Source organism: Brassica rapa, chromosome A08 (genome assembly GCF_000309985.2).
Source record: "Brassica rapa cultivar Chiifu-401-42 chromosome A08, CAAS_Brap_v3.01, whole genome shotgun sequence".
Classification (NCBI taxonomy): Eukaryota; Viridiplantae; Streptophyta; class Magnoliopsida; order Brassicales; family Brassicaceae; genus Brassica; species Brassica rapa.
In genome coordinates this window covers 5,271,739-5,294,316 of record NC_024802.2, presented here as the reverse complement: position 1 = coordinate 5,294,316, position 22,578 = coordinate 5,271,739, and the positions used below count along the sequence as shown (strand labels likewise).

The following is a 22,578-nucleotide window of genomic DNA, read 5'->3' as shown; positions in this document are numbered from 1 at the left end:
TCAATTGCAAAACTAACCTACGACGACTTAACTTTAAGTCGTCTACTTTTAAAAAAATATTATTATTTTAATTTTCACTAGACGACTGAAATGTAAGTCGTCCAAAAAGTCAAACTTCTGAAATAATCCAGTCAAATGCAAAACTAACCTCTGACGACTGAAATGTAAGTCGTCTAGCTTTTTTGGAGTTTTTTTTTTAACCAAACAATAGTAGACGACTTAACTTTCAGTCGTCCGAAATAACAGATTTCAAAGTCAATTGCAAAAATAACCTCTGCGTTGACCAGACGACATATAGTTTAGTCGTCTAGACAACTTAGATTGAAGTCGTCCGCGTCTTCTCCACTAGTTTTTAAGTCTTCTACGTTAGTTTTTGAATAACTTGTATTTTTAAGAATGATAAGTAACTTCAAGATATGTAAAACTCATATTTACAAAATATGTTCTCTCCCTTAGTTTTACTAAATTTGACTAAGTTTTTCAATGCAAACTTATAAAAAATATGATATGCTTTGACTAGTTACTATTGTTTGTTTCCATCTCTTACCAACATTCTTGTTTATTATGATGAGAAAAAGGCCATTGGAGTTTATTATTGCATATGAGAGATCCAAAGATAAGAAAAAGGCTACTGAAGTCTATTATTTCATTGATTTGTAAATGTGTAAACACATTGTTAGCACATTTAATACATCTTGGAAAATATTATTACTGATTTTACAAAAAATTCACAACTAAAAGAGTATACATGCAATTCACAACTTGAGTAGATGAGTAGACAAGACCAGACAACTTGAGTAGATGAGTAGACAAGACCAGACAACTTTTAAGAAGTCCAGATGACTTCTAAGAAGTCCAGACGACTTCCAGGAAGTTCAGACGACTTTTAGGAAGTCCAGACGACTTCCAGACGACTTTACAGGAAGTCCAGACGACTTTACAGGAAGTCCAGACGACTTTACAGGAAGTCCAGACGACTTTACAGGAAGTCCAGACGACTTTACAGGAAGTCCAGACGACTTCCAGACGACTTTACAGGAAGTCCAGACGACTTTACAGGAAGTCCAGACGACTTCCAGACGACTTCCAGATGACTTTACAGGAAGTCCAGACGACTTTTAGGAAGTCCAGACGACTTCCAGACGACTTCCAGACGACTAACAAGTAAGTCGTCCCAAAAGTCTTCCAGATCTGAAAAACCTGCATATTAAATCCAGATCTGAAAAACCTGCATATTCAAAAACGTTCAAATGGCTTAAAACAGAAAAAATGAATGGAAGATTAGATAAATCTACCTTTATAGAACACACAAAAATACATATCTAAAAATAATAGATCTACCTTTAAATTAGTGGAAGATGAGTACCATCTAATTAAAAACCTGCAAAAAAAAATAGATTAGTAACAAAGACATGAGACAAAATTGAAAAATTCATATAAAGTTTGGTGTTTTCAAGTCAAAGAGATTAAAGTGGGTTTGGAGAGTTTTAGTTTGGGAAAAAAGTAAGAACTTTATACAACAAGAAGTTACCAAATGAAGAAAAATCAGACATAAGAACTTACCAAAACGCTCAGAAAAATCCAGACGACTTCCTAGAAGTCCAGACGACTTCCTGGAAGTCTAGACGACTTCCTGGAAGTCCAGACGACTTCCTGGAAGTCCAGACGACTTCCTGGAAGTCCAGACGACTTCCAAGAAGTCCAGACGACTTCCAGACGACTTCCAGACGACTTCCAGACGACTAACACGTAAGTCGTCCCAGAAGTCTTCCAGATCTGAAAAACCTGCACATCAAATCCAGATCTGAAAAACCTGCATATCCAAAAACGTTCAAATGACTTAAAAATAGAAAAAATGAGTGGAAGATTAGATAAATCTACATTTATAGAACACACAAAAATACATATCTAAAATTAATAGATCTACCTCTAAATTAGTGGAAGATGAGTACCACTTGATTAAAAACCTGTAAAAGAGATAGATTAGTAAGAAATACATGAGACAAAACTGAAAAATTCATATAAAGTTTGGTGTTTTCAAGTCAAAGAGATTAGAGAGAGGTTGGAGAGTTTTAGAATGATGAACATTACATTTTTGTTGCAGCCATTTGAGAGGAGGAGAGAGAATGTGTAAATTTTTCTTTATATAGGGAGGCAAAAAATCTAATTAGGTTAAATATTTTTGACTCAGACGACTTCCTGGACGACTTACATTTCAGTCGTCTGGTGAAGAAATTAAAACAGACGACTTACATGTAAGTCGTCCAGAAGAGTTTAATATTTTTAGCGGGAAATTAAATATTTTTAGTGGGAAACTAAAATAGAAGACTTTCCAGACGACTTACAAGTAAATCGTCTGGACGACTTACAAGTAAGTCGTCTGGACGACTGAAATATACGTCGTCCGGGTAAATTATTCAACAGACGACTGAAATATAAGTCGTCCACACCCTAAACATAACCCCTAAACTTAATTATCTAATTAAACACTTCATAAAACCAAATCAAACTTGAAAAGTGTTTACTATACACAGAAATAAACACATATAAGTGAAAACTAATTTCTGAAAAAAACATTTTAGTTTTCCAAAATCTAACCCTAACAATCCATACAATACTACAACATATGTTTGCCAAACTCCTAAACCAAAGTATTTCATGATTCACTACTTCCACTCATCTATCTTCAAAACAAATCAATTTTATCATATCTTAATTTATATCACTTAAAACTGTTTATAATTACTTGATTTTTATTTTTCACGCATCAAAATATTTTTTACAAGATTTATAAATTATTTTTAAAATAAGCTGGTACCAGACGACTGAAACTTCAGTCGTCTAGACGACTTCCAACAATTCAGACGACTCAGACGATTTACTGGGGCTATATTCGTAAAAATGGCTTCTGTTTTTTTGTTTGGTCACAAGGGGCTGAGCTGTAATTTCACTAGGCTTTTAGGTTAGTTTTGCATTTGATTCAAGTTTGGGTATAGGTTTGGGATTAAAATCAAGTTGTGGGTTAGTTTTGGCAAAAACCCCTAAATTTATATCCAAAATTTAGAGATCTACCTTTGAAAGAGTGAAAGATGAGAATAATGTAATGAAAAACCTACAAAAAAAGATAAATTAATGAGAAGACATAAGAAAAAGTGAGAAATGAATATAAAGTTTCGTGTTTTGATGTTCAAAGAGATTAGAGAGAGGTTTCAGAGTTTTAGAGTGAGAAATATTACATTTTTGTTGCAGTCATTTGAGAAGAAGAAAGAGAATGTATAAATTTTCTTTATATATGGATACAAAAATTCTAATTAGGTTAAATACTTTCGATCCAGAAGACTTCTTGAAGACTTATGGAACACTCATTGAAGACTTATGTAAGACTCATGGAAGACTTATGGAAGACTTTGATTTAGGCGGGAAACCTAAATTATTCCACAATTTAGGCGTGAACCCTAAATTTTACTTAAATTTAGGCGGATGTGTCGGAATACTTCTTTTTAAGTTTTATGTGAGTCTTCTAGACCCTAAAATCAAATAACTATGCAAAAAAACTTTTTTAAACTTAAAAAAACTTAGAAAGTGTTTAAATCAAATTATTAGATAGTTACTAAACATACATAGGTCAATTTGAAAAAGAAAAAAAAAACAAAGATAAGATTTCAAATCTAATCCTAAAGATAATAACAATACTATAGCATATGTCACCAACCCCTAACCAATGACTCATGAACCAATCTACATTCACTCATCTATGTTGAAAATAATTCAATTTCAGATAAACTAAATTTACATAATTGAAAATGTTTATTATTATATGATTTCAAATTTCAACCCATGAAAATATTTTTTTATAAAAAATTTTAAATTATTTTTAAGATCTAATCCATGAGAAGACTTTCTATGGAAGACTCCTGGAAGTGGAACCAATGTTTTTAAACCCGAATGATCCATTTGAATGAATTGCACTTTTATTGTCTAATTAAACAAAACTTTCATCTTCATCCAGATGGAGAAACAAACATGCTTACTAAGTAAACTCTTGAAGCTTATCCAACAATTAGATTAATTAGTTTGTAAGTGTGGTTAAATCACTAATGTGGTGAAAAACATGTAAACCTCTGTCCGAAGTTGAAGTTGTATTAGAAATAATAATTACTAGGTAATAACCCGCGCCTTGCGCGGGATGTGATTATTATTTTCGTTATTTTTAATAAAAAAACACTAATAAAAAGATATTAAATCTGTTTAATCTGGATACTGGTTCGGTTTTAAGTTTTTTTTGATGTTTAAATGTTCTAAAATATAACTATTATTTTAAATTAATATTCATTTTAGTTTATTCGGTTAAAATGTTTGATTTTTTGGTTTTTTCCGGTAAAACCAAAAATTAATATTATTTATTTATTTTCATGTTATAAATTTTAAACAGTCGTCATGTAGAACCAATAGTTTCTAAACAGATAAATAGTTAAAAAAAAATTATTAAGACAAATCATTTCATTACAATTTGGTCGGTAGTGAAAGAAGCATTAAGAAAAAATATTTCAACTTTCAAAAAAATTAGATACTTCAGTTGCGGTGAATAATTAGTTACAATGTGCTCACATCAAGGTGCACATGTATGTGTATGTAAAAAGTATATAAAAATAGTTGACAAATATATAAAGATATAGTTAATTAATATTAAATAACATTTTTGTTCAAAATAATACATGAAAGATAAAATTAAAATTAATTTTAAAAAAGGCCTCGACATTAGTCAACTTTTTCATATAAATAAAATAAAATTGTATATTTGAGAAGGGGTGGACACAGATCGAATATCTGGGTATTTGGAAGCATTCATGTTGATTCGATCTTTAGCCACCTAGATATTCGGTGACTCGGATATCCGAAATGTTTTATAATTTTGATTTGATCCGTAAATAAAATAAAATTTTAAAAATAATTGAAAATTTTAATTATAACATTTTATTACAAAAATAAAACATTATTTAACTTTTTAAATTCTAGTACCTAATATAATAAATTTAATTCATAAAAAATATTGTAAAACTGATATAAAGTATAATATATATAATGTATATATATATATAATTCTTTACATATATGTATATATATGCATATAACAGATCGAGTTAGAAATATGTTCTTAAAAATATTGGTATTTGTGATTTGCTTCTTTTTTGGATATTGTATTTTAGCATTTGATTTGTTTTGGTAGAGTTACGGATATCTAGATTTCTTAGTTCAAATCAAAACGGATAACGAATCAAATCAAAATTTATGAATATTTTGTTCAACTTTATCCGTAAACAATAAAAATAATATATATATAGTTTAGCTTTTGATTCGTTATCTATTTTTATTTGAACAAAAAAATCTAGAGTTTTATTGAAACGATTATGTGAGTTTTATATTAAAAACGTAAAATATATAGTGTGAACACATTTATAAATATAGTGTGAACACATTAGTATATTTATTATCAAATCATTGTGAAGTTACCACGTATCTATTATAGTGTGAATGCATTTATTACAATATTTCTCTTTTAATATATATAAGGGATCACTTAATCACTTATATAGTCATAAAACAATGCCATTTCTTTATCCTTGAGTGCAAAAAACACACGTGGCGCAGCGAAGTCAAATCCCAACCGCACAGACAAAGCAACCCGAATTGCACAATCCTATCTCCATCATCCCCATAACCCATTCTCTCTCTCTCTGCAGAGTAAAATCCGAAGAAAGTCTCCATCTTTCTTTCTTTCTGGGTTTCCTGTTTATCAAACCAAAGCAATGATTCACTAAACCCTCTGCTTCCGTGGATTCAGAGTAAAAGAACAATGACTGTTACAGGCGTTAGCAATAGTGCTAAATCCACAGCATTAGCATCTGTATATTCAGTACGCAAGCTCCCGTTTCTCTCTCTCTCTGAATCGTTTCCTTGCCCCAAGAATTCTAGAAAACCAGCGTCTCCTACTCCTTGTAAGTCCCAAGTTCCGATTGAGATTCCATCAACTCACCACAGAACTCTATTTATGCTGCTTGGATAGTGCAACTAAGAGTTGGAATTAATGTGTAGAAGACGGTTTACAGCTGATTGATTCATGATCTGCTTATTGTGTTGGGTTTTTTTTTTTTAGTGTTAATGAACTTACATAACTGGCTTTGCAGTAAGATGTAGATGGACATCAAGATCGGATTCGCTCTGCGGAAAATTTAGAGTTCATGCATCAAATGCTGGTGTTGGATCTGGTAGTGAGGAGGATGGATCTCAAAGTAGTTCTCTTGATCGGTCTCATGCCACCTCATCAGAAAGGTTACTAGTTCATATTTTTGCCACCTTATTAGTATGTTTGCTGCTGCTTAGATTTATCCATCTCTTTAACTCTTGCTTTTTATATGAGTAAGTTGCATTTAAAGGGCATAAGTCACTAGGAAGTACATAGGTCATGGTGATTATTTATGTGTACATAGGTTAGTGGAAGCTAACGTAATTCAACTACTCTTTTGAAATGCATATATGATCCTTGTATCCTGCAGCTTAAAACCTCAAGGGCCATTCCCGTACTCTTTGTCGATAGCCCTTGTACTACTGGCTTGCGGTTTGGTATTCTCTCTAATCACATTTGTCAAGGGAGGACCATCCTCAGTTCTAGCAGCAGTTGCAAAATCAGGCTTCACAGCAGCCTTCTCACTGATCTTCGTTTCTGAGATTGGTGACAAGGTAGTATATGTCTCTATTCATATTACATAGACTTCGTTTTGTGTTCTGAGATCTGACGTATATATATATTGTTTTGGGTTGGACAGACATTTTTTATTGCTGCGTTGTTGGCTATGCAATACGAGAAAACATTGGTACGCTTGCTTCTAATATCTCTCTCACACATTCTCTTATGGTCCATTTGTTACATCTGACGTTTCTTTGGATTTCTTGACGAGAAGGTCCTTTTAGGTTCAATGGGAGCTTTATCGTTGATGACTATCTTATCCGTTGTTATCGGGAAGGTTTTTCAATCCGTGCCTGCTCAGTTCCAGACAAGTAAGCTATACCATAGGCTCTTCAGTCTTTTCAGAAACGAATCCTGTGGAAAATATATGATTGGGATACTTCTTCTCTCTTGTTGAACAGCACTACCGATAGGAGAATATGCTGCAATTGCGCTTCTCATGTTCTTTGGATTGAAATCCATCAAGGATGCATGGGATCTTCCACAAGCGGAAGCCAAGAATGGTGAGGAAAGTGGTATAGAACTCGGTGAATACACTGAAGCTGAGGAACTCGTTAAAGAAAAGGCGTCGAAAAAGTTGACAAACCCACTTGAAATCCTCTGGAAATCGTTCAGCCTTGTGTTCTTTGCTGTAAGGAACTTTAATTTGTCTGTTAAACCATCCACGTTTTGATGATAATTGATGCATCTTTGATCTAAATCAGGAATGGGGAGATCGGTCAATGCTTGCAACTGTTGCCCTTGGTGCTGCACAGGTCTGATCCATACCATTCCGAAACATCACAAGCATTAGCTCACTAAACCCTAAACAACTTTCTTATTTATCAAACTCTGTGTCACAGTCTCCATGGGGAGTTGCGAGTGGAGCTATTGCTGGACACTTAGTGGCAACATTGCTTGCTATCATGGGTGGCGCCTTCTTAGCCAACTATATATCTGAGAAACTGGTACAGGCAAATAAATGCTTACACAAAGTCCATTCACAGAAACTGAATTGCTTTTACAAACTGATGTTAAATTTGGTGATCTTTTGATTTAGGTGGGATATGTTGGTGGAGCTCTCTTCTTAGTCTTTGCTGCAGCTACATTCTTCGGAGTGTTCTGAGTATACTCATGGCCCTATAGGAGAAGTAGGGGCTGACCGAACAATGTTTGTTCCTGAAATTCATAATCCTTAACAGTATTCTATGCTTAGTTCTTTGTCTGGACCATAAGCATGTCATCAATAAACACACAAAGCCCTTCCTATAAATGGTTCAGGATATGATGTTTGTTGTACCAAATCATATAAAATTCAATGTTTCTTTTGCGTTGTTTGCATTACTAGAAAACATTTCTCAACTCAAATGGAATCACACATTTCACACATTCATTTACAAGTTTCAGTACTTAAGATGGACAATGATCCTCAACAGCATCTCTGCTCCATCAACAAAGTGTTGACCTGCAGGAATCAGTGGCCTTACCTCTGCAAACCCACAAGCGTTCTTAAACCTTCCGGTTCCCCCAGTCACAGACAGATGCGACATGGCGCTTCCAATTCTGTAAATTCCGTAGAAATTGAGATTATCATTGTACTCTCCACCTTCAAGCATAGCTGTGAAAGCCATCATCTGTGTGCTTCCATCTGCTGAGCTTGCAACATAAACCCCCTGAGCTTTACCAAGTGGCTGGGAACCCAAGTCAGGACCGGATGTGATTATGTCGTCGATCACCGTGATCGTCCCAAAGCCGAGACTCAGACCATCAGGACCCAACTGTGTCTGAATCCCGTTCAGATTCTGACCTGAAAACGCTGTACCGGATAAACCAGTACCTAGAGGAATACCGTTGATACCGTTGACCGTTGGCATTGCGCCATTTGCATTTGGTATGGCTACACCGTTTTCTGGCGGAACAAAACCAATCTGCTTAGCAAACGGTACTTGACCGTTGTAGATGTTTCCAAGCAAACCGGTGATGGGTCTTGCTGTTGGACTGCTTCCGCCAAGTATATCATGCATGTACAGTTCGAAAATCGGGTCTTCAGGTGCAGGGTCGAGTGCGGTTGTTGCAGTAAAAAGAGCAACAACTATGAGAAACACTGATATTGAAAGTGAGAATGGTGAGTGTTTGGTCATTTTGGAGGATGTTTTTATTTTCGGATATTTTTTTTTGTTTTGCTTTGTTTTGTATTTGCAAGAATGAATGGAGTGATTTTGAGATTTTGAACGAGTATATAAATATGAAAGAAAGTGATTGTGAAGTTGTTTAGTTTTGAGGATTGTGAAGTAGTTGAGATGGAGAAGTTAAATATAGCTTCTCTTTCCTGTTTGAATACTTCGAATGGATTATATTATAACAATTATATATTAATGTTAGAGAAGTGAACCAGATTTGGGTGGTGGTTTAGGTTTTGACTATAATTGTTGATTAGTGTAATGGCCAAGGAAAGCAATCAGGCTGGCGAATCTTCTGTTTCTAAGAAAGTGCCTATATGATCCAAAGGCAAAACAATACTTATATGGTCCCAGTTCATATACAAAGGAATAAGGGAAACATGTAAAGCTAACAAAAAATGGTGTTCTAGAAAACTTGACGAAAGATTTTATAAATATTTTTTTTATAAAAAAATACTATCTTATTATATAAAGAAGAATTTTTTTATAAAAAAATACTATCTTATTATATAAAGAAGAGAATCACTCTCTTCTCATCAAAACACGTCAGTAAATAGGTTTCTTTGAGTGCGACATGTGGAAGTAAATTTTACCGCAGCGTTTCATTTAACTCTGTAACATGTGTTATGTGGGCTTTGTATGTGGCCCTTAAGTTTGCACGATTCAGCCAGCCCAGCAATGAGTTTCTCCACTTCTAAACGCTGCTTTGAACGTTGTTTATATATTAGGTTTCTTTTTTTGCTTTCATCTCCGCCATTAGATATCGAGACGGAACCAAAGTTCTGAAAAGTTGTTTCAAACTCTTACTAACAATCTCTACCAGTTGCAGATTCGCAGTCTTAAAGTCTTTATTAAATTATCACTTACCTACGATCTATCTTGAATGCGAGCTTCATCATGCAAAGCGGTGGAACTTCAAGTATAAAAAGATAAGTTTTCGTACTATGACAACCATGTTGGAGAGTGGAGATGCAGATGTATTATATACATCTCTGTTACTCTTTATCTTCAACAATTTTTCTTATTATATAAAGAAGAGAATCACTCTCTTTTCATCAAAACACGTCAGTAAATAGGTTTTTTTGAGTTCGACACATGGCAGTAAATTTCACCGCAGTGTTTCATTTAACTCTGTAACATGTGTTACGTGGGCTTTGTATGTGGCCCTTAAGTTTGCACGATTCAGCCAGCCCAGCAATGAGTTTCTCCACTTCTAAACGCTGTTTTGAACGTCGTTTATATATTAGGTTTTTTTTTTGCTTTCATCTCGGCCATTAGATATCGACACAGAACCAAAATTCTGAAAAGTTGTTTAGCTTCTTACTAACAATTTCTACCAGTTGCAGATTCGCAAAGTCCTTATTAAATCATCACCCGACCATGATCTATGCGAGCTTCATCATGCAAAGCGGTGGAACTTCAAGTATAAAAAGATAAGTTTTCGTACTATGACAACCATGTTGGAGAGCCGAGATGCAGATGTACTATATACATCTCTGTTACTCTTTGTCTTCAACAATTTTCATCTTCTATTTCTAGGGTTCTTGGTGTTCTTCACCTTCTCCTTTCATAAACCGATCATTGAGTTTCTGGAAGTTAATGGGAGGTGACTTTATACAGCAGATCTCTAGAGCAATTTGATTTTTGTGTCGTTTGGACAGGTTTTTTATGCCGAGTAAGGTAAATTGGAACTGTTACGGGATGCCTTATCTCCTTCGATTTGAAGAACAAACAATTAAATGTTCCTTTAAGATTTATAAGTAATGATAGGATTAATCATTTGAGTTATACGTTTTCCAGTCGCAGAGAATGCCGGAGCTGATATGATAAGCAAGCAGAGACAACAGCAAGAAGGGAATCACAGGAGAAAGACCGTACTCTCAGTGCTCTGGTACAGAATGATGTACGGTCCTGAAGATGCTATATGCATAAGAGATTGAAGAAGCTACTTACAGGTTCACGAGCAACAGAAAAGTAGGAGAAGGCTCAATAAGTAACTTGATTCATTGATGTTCGCTTGATTCTTTAAATTCTTGAGACTTTTGTTCAGGAAAAAAAAACAATTTCAACAAGAGGCTGAGGATCTAGAGTTAATATGTAGAGAAAAAGATATGCTCTGCTTTTCTTACTTCCAACAAAGTTGCTTTCCGACCAATTTTTTAACCAATCCACTGAGATTAATACGTATGTTATACACGATATAAGCCAATAGCTAAGAGTTGAGTAACTTGCCTTCGTTGAAGTTTATTAAGAAACATTAGTTAGTATCTATTAGTATGGAACAGTCACTGACAGCAACGATTCTGAAACTTACTGAGCATACCGCACCAGCTAAGGAAACTACACGGTATCCTCATCAGAGCAGCCCCCAGGCAGATGCATTAGATTCTGGAACATGACAAACTGACATCAGTTAAACAGCTTCAACACTGGAAACCAGGTCTGCAGTGTGAGACTTACGGGTACAGTACCCTTAAAGCTAAATACATGCTGGGAATTGATAAAAAAAAAACATTTTGTGGCCACATACAAAGTTCAACTATATATAGTATATACAATGTTATCAAAGTTTGTTCATGCTGGGAATTGATAGTGGAGACAATTATTGAAATCCATCAACATCAGTGTCAAAGTGATCTGCTTTGGGTTCTAAAAATTATTGCGAATATACAATATGGAGGTAAATATGCTAAGAAACTTACAACTTACTGTGGTTTGAACATTTAATTTCAATTATTGAGTTGAATCGTTGGTTTGTATCACTAAACTAACCCCCAAAATTAGCAAAAAAAAACATAAATTATTAATGTATATGATCTTAGTGTCAATAAGAGATGTCAACTAATTACAAAAAGAAATGTAAACTACAAAATCCGACCAAAACTCGAAAAATGCACTCAGCAGCCACATTTATTCTTTTTGCACCAAAAAACAAGAAAACTAAAGAATACAAAATCAAAAGATAGAAGATAGAAGAAGAGAACATCTTATACAAAAAGGCTCTCTTGCTTTAGAAACAAATTATAATAATTGTCCGAGAATCTGATATTGTTTTTTTTTTCCAACTTAACTTTATTAGATTAAATAATAAATGGAAAATGCAAATAAGAAATCAACCATTGAGGTGGTACTTTTTCTTTTAAAAAACTCTATATTTGATTGTTCCTAAACGATTTTTAGGCTTTCGTTTCAATCATTGAATCAAGTCTAAGACGAATATTGTGTTCGCCAAAGTCAACACAAAAAATATAGGGTTCGATTTTATATATATTGCTGCAAATAGTGATTCATCTAAAGCGACAATGGTGTTTCGGGAGGGTTATGTGAAACTAATCTTAATGATGAATCTCAGTATTTATCAGCTTTTGTGTCCTTTCGTCTATGTTCTTCTCTTCGATACCGTTATAGATACCGCCTTTGTTGTTACTAACGATATTCTTAACTCTTTCAACCCCCACGACTCCTCATTCAACGCATATTTTTTTCTCAACAAGTCGGTGGATCTCCAGCTGTAAAAAGAGTAAGTCTTCATCCTGTAAACCCTTAGAAATCCTAAAAGCTTTTGAATTTTTTTTTCCAACAGAATGGCTATCCACATCTAGATCGAGTTCAGACCTTGAAACCAAACTCCAAAAAAAGAAAATTGATCCAAACGGGTAATGGCAAGGAGTATCCAGCTTCGTCGTCTCATATTGTTCCAATTCAAAGGTTTTTTTTTTAATTTCAATATCTCTTCTTGCATGTGACCATAAAAAAAGTGAAAATGTCCACATTTCAACTACCATATGAACAAAATAATCAAATGCATACATGAATGAAAATGAAAATGTGTTAGCGGCTCATTGCTATTTTTCCCTCTATATGCTATAATAGAATAAAATCTACTCAAATTCACCCATATTTCTTCCTATAAAATAGAGATTGTTATTTTTTCTCTATATTTAGAGAGAGAAAATAGCATTTCTCTATAATAGAAGTATGCTTTTTTATTTACACAATAGTATTTTTTTTTTGTCAAAGTCTTTTAACTTTTGTTATTATAACTGAAAACATATTTATGAATAAATAAATAATTTTACATATAAAACATATCCTTTTTTGGTTTACATGATAATTCTCTATTTTTAGAGTTAGAAAAAAAAAATATTATTATTTTATTTAAAAGTCTAATTTTTATTTAACAAGTGATATTTTTAGTTAGATAATATCTACTTTTTAATTCTTTTTGTATAGTGTTGATGGTTATATAATGTCTACATTTTTTGTATAATGTCTTTCTCTAATAAGATATTTATTTTAAATAATATTGAAATTTTAAGATTTTTCAAAACTTATAATGAATATGTCAATTTTAATATTTATAAGCAAAAAGTGTTAATTCTAAAATAAAAAGTAATATTTTAAAAATATTATTTTTAGAGGAACAAATAGATGAATATATTAGAGAGAAAATCATCTCTATTATATAGTTGGTCTTTTGTAGAGAAAAAAAAACACATTGGAAATGGTCTTAAACAAAAACCTCAATAGAAGAAGTTAAATGCCACAATATCTTATAAATATTAAAAATCAAAACACGTTAAAAACATGAACAAATGCCAATTATGGATTCAGAATTGTAAACACTATACAACTAGAAAACCACATAAACCTCATCCAAACTATATAATATGCTATACACCGCAACTTTTTAATATAGACACAACCATCAAAATCGAACATAATAATCTTAACATATGTTTTCAATAATAGGGACGGAAATCCTCAGGAAATACTTAGATATGCAGAAGTGGAGAGCGAGGTATGGGCGGAGGCTCAGACTACAATTCCAGAAAGACAAGTTTTGGGCCCACAAAACTTTGAATGACAAGCATCGGGACAGTCAAGAATCTGTTTTATAGATGGTGCATGGAAGGAGAATGACAAATTCACGGGGCAGGGATGGTTCTGCAGAGAAGTAGGATCAGATGGAAAATGATGGAGGCGATGAATCTCCGAGAAGCTTATCAGCTCTACATGCCGAATGTGAAGCTTTGATATGGGCTATGGAGTGCATAAAGACCCTTGATTTTTCAGACGTAGTTTTCGCAACAGACTGTTCTCAATTGGTGAAGATGGTGTCATCACCTAACGAATGACCAACTTTTGCTACACATATGAAAGAGTTTCGACGCAGTAAGTGTTTCTTCCCTTCCTTCAAGATTCGACATATACCAAGAGCAACTAATCTAGTGGCGGACAAGCTTGCATGAGGTGCTCGGAGTTCCCCTTCAGCTGTGTTTTATGTTGATTCTACTCCACCGGTTTGGTTTTCCGAGCCGGTAGGTTTATTATCATAGTTTAGTTATTGTTTTCAAAAAAAAAAGAATACAATGTATGTACTGGCTGAGTTGGTAAATGATTGATTATATGTCCCGTTGAACCCGAGTTCGAAGCCCAAAATGCTGTTTTTGCCCGTTTTATTATTGTTTTCCTTTTAATGACGGCTAAAAGCGTAATTTCGTAATCGTTTCCTTTCTTTAGACATGGTATTTTTCTGAGCGTAATGTCGACAACAGCCATTTTTTTCATAGACTTAACTCCTTTTCTTCTTCTTTTATCTTTAAGTTTGTAACAAATAATGATAAATCCATCTAATAACACTGAAATTTACATTAAAACGAAAGAGCTGATGATTTTTTTACTAGATTCGAGTTTTGTCCCGAAGAGACAAAAATTGGGATGGTAAGAGGCCACCAAGCGCTTCACCGCCGCGGAATCGGCCGCCTTGAGCGCATTTTCGAACAGAGAAATTATACATGTTATTAATACAACAACAATAAGACCAATAAAGTAAATGGTATCAGAGCCAAAATAATTATTCAAGCTATGAAAAACACTTACGAACATTTTCAAACTCGATGCAATTTGTTGCATGATTTCCTTTATTAAAAGGTTTTAAAAAGAAGATCTCTGTATAATCAATCTAGTTTAAACTCATCTATATAGATTATTTTCCATCTATGGAAACACTGTCCCTGTATGTATTCGAGGCAACAAGTCTAAAGAAAGGCAGTAAGACCGTTGGCAAGCCGCATTTTTGTCGACATAGAACCGATTAGTATCTTTTTAGTATGAGTTTAAATTTAGCATGATTAATGGTGTCTTTGTTTAGAAAACTTTTTTAATCAAAACATGCATCAACCTCTGCATCATATGCAACAATTAATTCAAGAGAAAACTTTGTCAAAAATAACTTCATTCAATCAAGAAATATCAAAAGATTATTTACCTCATATCAACCCATAACCTATATATCAAATAGGTACTTTTTATATTAAAACTGCTTCTTCAATAAAAGAACATGAGCAAACTCTATCTCTCCAAAATTAATTTGAGGAGAGTAAACTATTATCTTCACTAGTTTTAGATAAATATAGACAAAAATAATTCAATTATATCCATTTTGTTTTAATACAAGTTGCTATAAAGCCTTTATCAAGAACCGGAAAAGATTCACCAATCCCCTTGTTTTATTAAGAGATAAAACTTTGCTAAAATATTAAGATTCTATCCTTGGAGCAGTCCAATCTAACTTATGCAGCGAAGCTAAAATTTTAAGATTTACTCCTTGGAGCAGTCCAATCTAACTTATGCAGCGGAGCTATCGCTTATATATTAAAGGAGAAGAATTATAATAAATGCGTTCACACTAAACTGGACATATGTCACATGTAGAAAGCTTTTCAGCCAAACTCTACATAATTATGTTCACACTATGTACTTTACGTTTTTTAATAGAAAACTATCATGCATGGTTCTTCTTTATGTTATTTTTACTGTTTACGAATATAGCTAGACAAATTATTCATAAATTTTTATTCGCTTCGTGATCCGTTTTGATTTGAACCGAAAAATCCGGATATCCTTTACTATACGAAGCAAATCAAATACTAAAATGCAATGTCCGTAAAAAAATGAAAAATATCAATATTTATAGGAACAGATGTCCAATTTGATCCGTTATATGCATGTATATACATATATTTAAAGAATTATATATAAGTTATATATTATAGTTTATATAAAGTTTACAAAATTTTTGTTTTTAAATAATTTCATTTTAAGAATTTTATTTTTCATGAATTATTTTGAAAAAAATGTCATTTAATACTAATTAAGAATATCTTTATATATTTATCAACCATCTTTATATACTATTAGATACACATACATGTGCACATTGACGTTAGCACCTTATAACTAAGTATTTACCACAACTGAAATATCTAATTTTTTGGAAGTTAAAATATTCTTTTTTTTTCTTAATGCTTCTTTCACTATCGAACAAATTGTAGTAAAATGATTTGTCTGGATAAATTTTTTTTTTTTTACTATTATCCGTTTAGAAACAATAATATGAAACCATTGGTTCGACATCACGACTATCTAAGATTCATAACATGAAAACAAACAAATAATAGTAATATTTGATTATCACAGAAAAAAAAAAACCAAAAACATCAAACATTTTAGGGCAATTGTCAATAATAGCACCTTTTGAAGTTTATGTCTCAAAAATAGCACTAGAAGGAAAAAGTCACAAAAATGACATTCATTAAAGGGTAAAATATCTCTAATACCCTTGGTTTAAAATTAAATAAACAAACAAAAATAAATAAAAATAAATAAAATAAAAATTAAAAAAATGAAAAAAAAAAATTTTTTTTTATAGTTTCAGATTATATGTTTTCAGATTCGAAATTTTTATAATTTTTTTTTGAAATTTATTTATTTATTTATTTTTTCAAATTTTCTTTTTATAATTTAAAAATACTTTTTAAAACTGTTTTTAAAATTTTTATTTTTTATTTTAATATTTTTGTTTTATAAAATTTTAAACCTTAATTCCAAAACCCCACCCCTTAACTCTAAACCCTAAGGTTTGGATTAATTAACCCAAGGGGTATAAGTGTATATTTACCTCTTTAATGAAACCTATTTTTGTGACTTTGAACCTTGAGTGCTACTTTGGGAACATAAATTTGGTCTGGTGCTATCCTAGTCTTTTTCTTAACATTTTAACCGAAAAAACTAAATAAATATTGATTTAAAATGACAGTTATATTTTAGGAAATTAAAAATAAAAAAACAACCTAAAACCGAACCGAAATCCAGATTAAACAAATTAATGTCTCTTTAAAAAAATATCAAAACTAATAATCACATTCCGCGAAAGGCGCAGGTTATTACCTAGTATACTTTAATTACGCTTCTAACTTTCAAGTAAGTTTACATGACCCAGCTAATACTAAATACCCTAACATTAAATGTTCATTTACCAGAAATCAAATTCTAAAATGAACGACATTGATATTTGTTACTCTACCAGATTTATTTTAAACAATCAACCTCTGAATTTAAAACAAGATGTTTATTACAAGATAAAGGAGAAACAACAATTTTAGATGTTCATAGTAAAGACACTCCAACAGCTACAAACGCACCCAAACAATTAAAGTGGGATGCCATAACTATTCCATATCAATGGAAAATTAAAGTTACTCAACCCCTTAGAAATTTTAAACAAAAGAATATTGAACAAAAAGATGGAAAACATTATTTTAACTTGTATCTTATAGAGATCCACTTCCACCCAAAATTAGTTCATATAATTCAAGAGCTTCTTTTTCCAAATACCGTACTGGTCAATCTAGTGCAGATACAGAAACAGAAAGTGTAAACCAAGATATTATACAAAACAATTCAAGTAGAGTTTCAAAGTACCTGTAGCTGAACCGGAACAAATTCCTACATCATCTGACTTTAAATACATAAATGTCATAACCAAAAAATATGAAATTGATAAACAATACATTAAAGAAGACTTTTATTCAGAAGAAAAAAGTAATTAGTATTTCAAAATATTCACTGAAGAACAAACAAATAAATTTAGAGAAAAATGGTATAATTTTTTTTTATTAATCTTTATATTTATTAATCAAAGAATGAATGGGCATTTACAATGAAAATTGAAAGCTAATTATAACTCAAAAACAAAAGGAGATCATATTCTCCAAATCACTCAACCTGTATAAACCTCAAGCCATCTTCGAAAAAGCCCTTCCAATTTAAGACTTCCCCAATATTTCAAAGACTGAATCATATTTCTAATGAGTTTATCAATACGACGTATCATTACCTCAGTGGTCAGCCAAGCCCCCTGGTGTAGCCTCGAGTTCCTTTCTCTCCAAATGAAATAATACTAGTTTGAAAGACTAGCTTCAACAGGATAATATCCAAAAAATGTTGCCTCGATCGCAGCAAAGAAGTCACCATGGTGGACCAGTCCGGTGATGCTGAAGACCCCAGCAAGTTGGCTGTTAAAGTAATCCAAATGGTGAATGTGACAGGACACGCAAAAAACAGATGATCCCTGCTTTCATCCTTCTCTCCACAAAACAAACAACTTTGAGTGATCCCCCATTGCCTCATTCGAACACCGGTTGATAACCTGTCCTTAAAAGCCAACCAGACAATGAAAGTCTGTCGCGGAACTTACTGAGGAGACCAAACAAGACGATGCCATGGGACTTCCTGATTCCTGTCCCTAATCTGATCCCACGTTCTCAAAGTAGAGAAGTGATCCTTAAAGTCGTCATCTCCATGTCTCCAAAGTATAACATCTTTCCCGGCGTCTGAAATTGGCTTCCCCGCGCTCTCATCTCATCATAGACAGCACTGAAAACTCTCCTACCTCGCCTTCTAATGTTCCACTCCCCATCCGTACAAGGCCTGCCTAAGGATCCCAAGATACGTCGGTCCCAAATCTCATGTTTTATCAATGAGGCGACCCGTACCTAACCAGTTATCTAACCAGAAATAGGTTGATTCCCCATTATGAGCATCAAAGCGCAGAAACACATTCCCCATTGGCTTTAGTTTCAACAGTTTTCTCCACAACCAAGACCCCTTATTTGAGTCTTTAACCTCCCAAAACAACCATTTCTTCATTAACTCAACCTGAGTCCAAGCAACCCAAAGAGAGCCACACAAGGTGAAGAGCTTCCATACCAGACCCAATGCGAAAACTGTTGATGTTTCTCTAAGTTTCCGAATCCCCAAACCACCTTCTGTTGTTGGTAAAAAAAGATCACTCCAAGCTACATTTGCCTTATGATGTGAATTAGGTGAGCCAGACCAAAAAAAAAGCACTACATAAACTCTCTATATCATCTAGACAAGCTTTTGGCAAAATGAAGGCTGTGCACCAGAAGTTAATCACACTAGAGATGACCGACTTTCTGAGCTGAAGCCGACCCACAAAAGATATGGACCGATGGGTCCACGCTAAGAGCCTGTATCGAGTTGATCAGTGAGTGGCTCATAATCTAATCTGGTCCATGCTTTTAGTCGTCAATGGGAGCCCAAGATACCGATATGGCAACATTCCAACAGAGAGACCCTGCATCTCAGCACTTTGATGCAGCAACAACTTGTTCTGACCTGCAGAGTAGATAGAAGATTTCGCTGCATTTGAAAAAAATGGTATAATTGCATGATGCTAAAAAAAAAGAAATATTCCATTTTATATGGTTTGAAACATATTCAATCCCCTATAATATAAATTATCCATTTAAAATAATTAATACAAGTTCATCTTTAAGTCAAGTATGAGAACAAGTAGATGGTAATAAAATTAAATCAATTCATTCACCATTAAAAGATTTAAAAATAAATAAATCAAAACGACGAAATAATTGGCATACCTTTTAAACCAAGAGCTAATAAAGATGATAGGGATCCGAGTCCTACAAGATATTTAATATATCAACAAATAATTGTCAAAGCCAATTTTTGTACACAATTTCTAAACAAGTAGACAACATAGATGAATGAAAATAATAAATTAGACCAGGTTAGCCAAAGTACTCAACATCCATTTTCATCTATAACCACTCCAATCTTTAAACCAATATCAAGACAAATTATTTTTCCTGAGAATGAAATCTTAAAATTAATTACAACTATATTAGATAGATTAGATAAAAATAAAGGAATTAATATTATAGATGAAAATGATAATGAATCTTTCCAAACATCATTACAGTCAGAAAATGATAATCAAGAAATAAATCGAATAAAAAAAATTAATGAGATTTAAAAATCTTTATTATTCACAGCATACTCCACCTGATATATTATTTGAAGAACACCATAAATATTCTAATACTGTATAAACTGGAGAAGATATATATATATATATATATATATATTGAATATTGATGGACCTTCGTAATATGAAGTAGTTAATTTATTTCAAGAAAGGGGAATGGCCGATATCCTCCTATACATTAAAAGAGAAGTCACTTTAGTGATTTCTGCTGACATGTCATTAATATAGAGCTTCTCAGAAAAATTGTTATAATTCTATTGGTCGATTTTTTTGAATTTTATTTTTCATTTATTTTAATCAATCACTTATGTATAAAAGCCCAAAACTATTGTCTATTTCGTTAAGCCGATATATAGCTAGGGGATAATAATTATCGATTTAGTTTAGCCTTGGGCTAATACAAATATTAAAAACTTTCCTTATTATTCAAACAGTAAACTTGCGCATGTTGATATCATATTAATTACATTTGCTTAGAAAATATTTTAAAGTTTTTAATTAGTAGGGGTGAGCATTCGGGTACCCGTTCGGGTTTGGGTCGGGTATTTTGGATTTTTGAGTATTTCGGTATAGAGGTGTAGAACCCGTTCGGGTATTTCTGTACTACGGGTCGGGTTCGGGTATTTTTAGTTCGGATTCGGTTATTTCAGATCGGATTCGATTGTTTTTAATTTTTATTTATTTAATTTAGATCTAAAAATTTAAGATAAGTCTAAAATCATTTAACATCACTTGTCATATAATCTAACGAATATTACAAATAACAATTTATTGAAACTAATTCGAAATTATAGAAAGATTAATAATGTTTTGTTTATTACTTCTAATATTTATAAACTATAAAATACAATGAACGAAATTTTATATAAGATAATTGTAATATTTTTATACTCTACTTGATGAATTGTGTTCGAATATAATTATATAATAATTATTTTAAATATTACAAAATCCAAAAAGGTTTATTAATATTATTTTTAAATTATTTATCGTTATTTAAAGAATAAATTTATCATAATTTTAAAATAATTTATAAAATGCTTACAAAATGCAAGGCAAAGTTTCACTTTCAAGAGTTAAGTCGAGATCTGGATCAAAAATCCTAATAACTGGTAAAGAAGGGAAGCCGCAGACAAAAATATTGAATGTTGTCTACAAACAAGTTTTTCAGTATATTTCGTAGTCACGTTACGTAATTTTAATCTACTTTTTTTTTTCAAATACAAATTTTAAAATAAATAAACTGTTGCAATTATTTATTTTTTATATTTGCTAGATGGGTTGTGATGAGTTAGAAGACCGATGAAGGTATGTCAATTTAATATTATTTCATGTTCAATAAAATTTAAAAATTTATAAATCTATCAAATAATGTTAACCCGTCAAATTGCTTACAAAATTTATTTAGTTTTTTACAAGTTTCTAATTGAATTTGCTTTCTTTATCGAGAAATGTACTTCATAATATATATTATTTATGGATAATATTTGATTTTTATTATATTTTCTTTTATTATGTCTACATAAATGTTTGTTTATTATTTATAGAAAATAATATTATTCACTTAAAATAAAGAATTACGAAACATATACAATACAATTCTAATTAATGATAATATAAAATCTGTTACTTCTAAAACTATACACTATTTATTCTATTTTCTGAATAAAAGTATCTTCGTAAACACACAAAATATTTTGTGACGTTGCAATTATACATACACACAATATCTGCCTCTTCATACTGACGTTATTGTGTTCCCTCTCGTGAGGTACGGGCCGAGAGAGAACACAGGGTGCGGACCGGTCATGTTCTTATGCTCGCACAGGGTGCGGACCGGTCACCTAGTAGCATTTAAAGCTGAGGTCATACTGATAAACAAGCATGTATTATATGTATTATGCTAGTAACTGGAATTGATGGAGGCATTAAAATATTGGTGGGGCAATTCACTAGATTAAATTACGCAAGAATCAATACTTGATCATGTTGAAACCAAAAGAGTAGAAAACGTAGATGGTTTTTATGAAGAAGTAGAACACCAAAATGCGGTAGAAGTATTAATCCAACTCTAACAATGCACTTTATTAGTAATCCAGCAAAAGAATTAGAAAGTAAAAAATTGTATTAACAAATTTAAGATGTACGATATTAGGAGATCTTAAATGGTATAAATATATTTTTAAAACCAACATATTTCAAAGAAATGATTGAAATCAACATTTCCGCAAAGAACGGTTTATCTAATGATTGCCGTCTTTCTTTTCAGAAAAAATATGTAACACCCGTATTTTCCAAAATAATTTAAATAAGTAAAAAGTCTAAAATCTCCATTTATTACTTCTCAAAAGCCAACTCCAAAGTCATAAATCCAATAAATAGCCATAAAATCTAAATAACATAATAAATCCCAAAAATATCGATAAAAGTATAAAACCGCAAGTTTGAAAAAGAAAAGAAATAAAACTCCCAAAGCACCAATCCGATAGCAATCACTCCTGCTCGTCAGTCTCACCTGA

The 22,578-nt window shown here is 32.3% G+C and overlaps 3 protein-coding genes and 1 long non-coding RNA gene across 5 annotated transcripts in view; 2 read left to right on the top strand and 2 right to left on the bottom strand.

Moving 5' to 3' along the window:
• Window positions 1-5,682: 5,682 nt before the first annotated feature.
• Window positions 5,683-8,065, top strand: LOC103833370 (protein PAM71-homolog, chloroplastic). The gene is made up of 9 exons (XM_009109456.3): window positions 5,683-5,996; window positions 6,186-6,330; window positions 6,555-6,738; window positions 6,825-6,872; window positions 6,960-7,056; window positions 7,147-7,376; window positions 7,450-7,500; window positions 7,588-7,692; window positions 7,785-8,065. The coding sequence occupies exons 1-9, from the start codon at window positions 5,855-5,857 to the stop codon at window positions 7,848-7,850; spliced, it is 1,068 nt and encodes a 355-aa protein (XP_009107704.1). The 5' UTR covers window positions 5,683-5,854; the 3' UTR covers window positions 7,851-8,065.
• On the bottom strand, window positions 7,818-9,778 carry LOC103833369 (dirigent protein 18-like). The gene has a single exon (XM_009109455.3). It carries the CDS (start codon window positions 8,863-8,865, stop codon window positions 8,128-8,130), a length of 738 nt encoding a protein of 245 aa, XP_009107703.2. The 5' UTR covers window positions 8,866-9,778; the 3' UTR covers window positions 7,818-8,127.
• Window positions 9,779-9,788: 10 nt separating this feature from the next.
• On the top strand, window positions 9,789-11,059 carry LOC117127159. Its single transcript, XR_004449986.1, has 2 exons — window positions 9,789-10,584; window positions 10,705-11,059. It is a non-coding gene; the product is annotated as an uncharacterized LOC117127159 (long non-coding RNA).
• A 10,667-nt stretch (window positions 11,060-21,726) lies between these two features.
• The window catches only part of LOC103833097, a 1,138,500-nt gene continuing 1,137,648 nt past the window's right edge, over window positions 21,727-22,578 (bottom strand). For both annotated transcript variants that reach the window (XR_004449954.1, XR_004449955.1), the window contains exon 3: window positions 21,727-22,574. The gene's annotated coding sequence lies outside the window, so the exon portion shown is untranslated. The remainder of the gene's footprint in view (window positions 22,575-22,578) is intronic.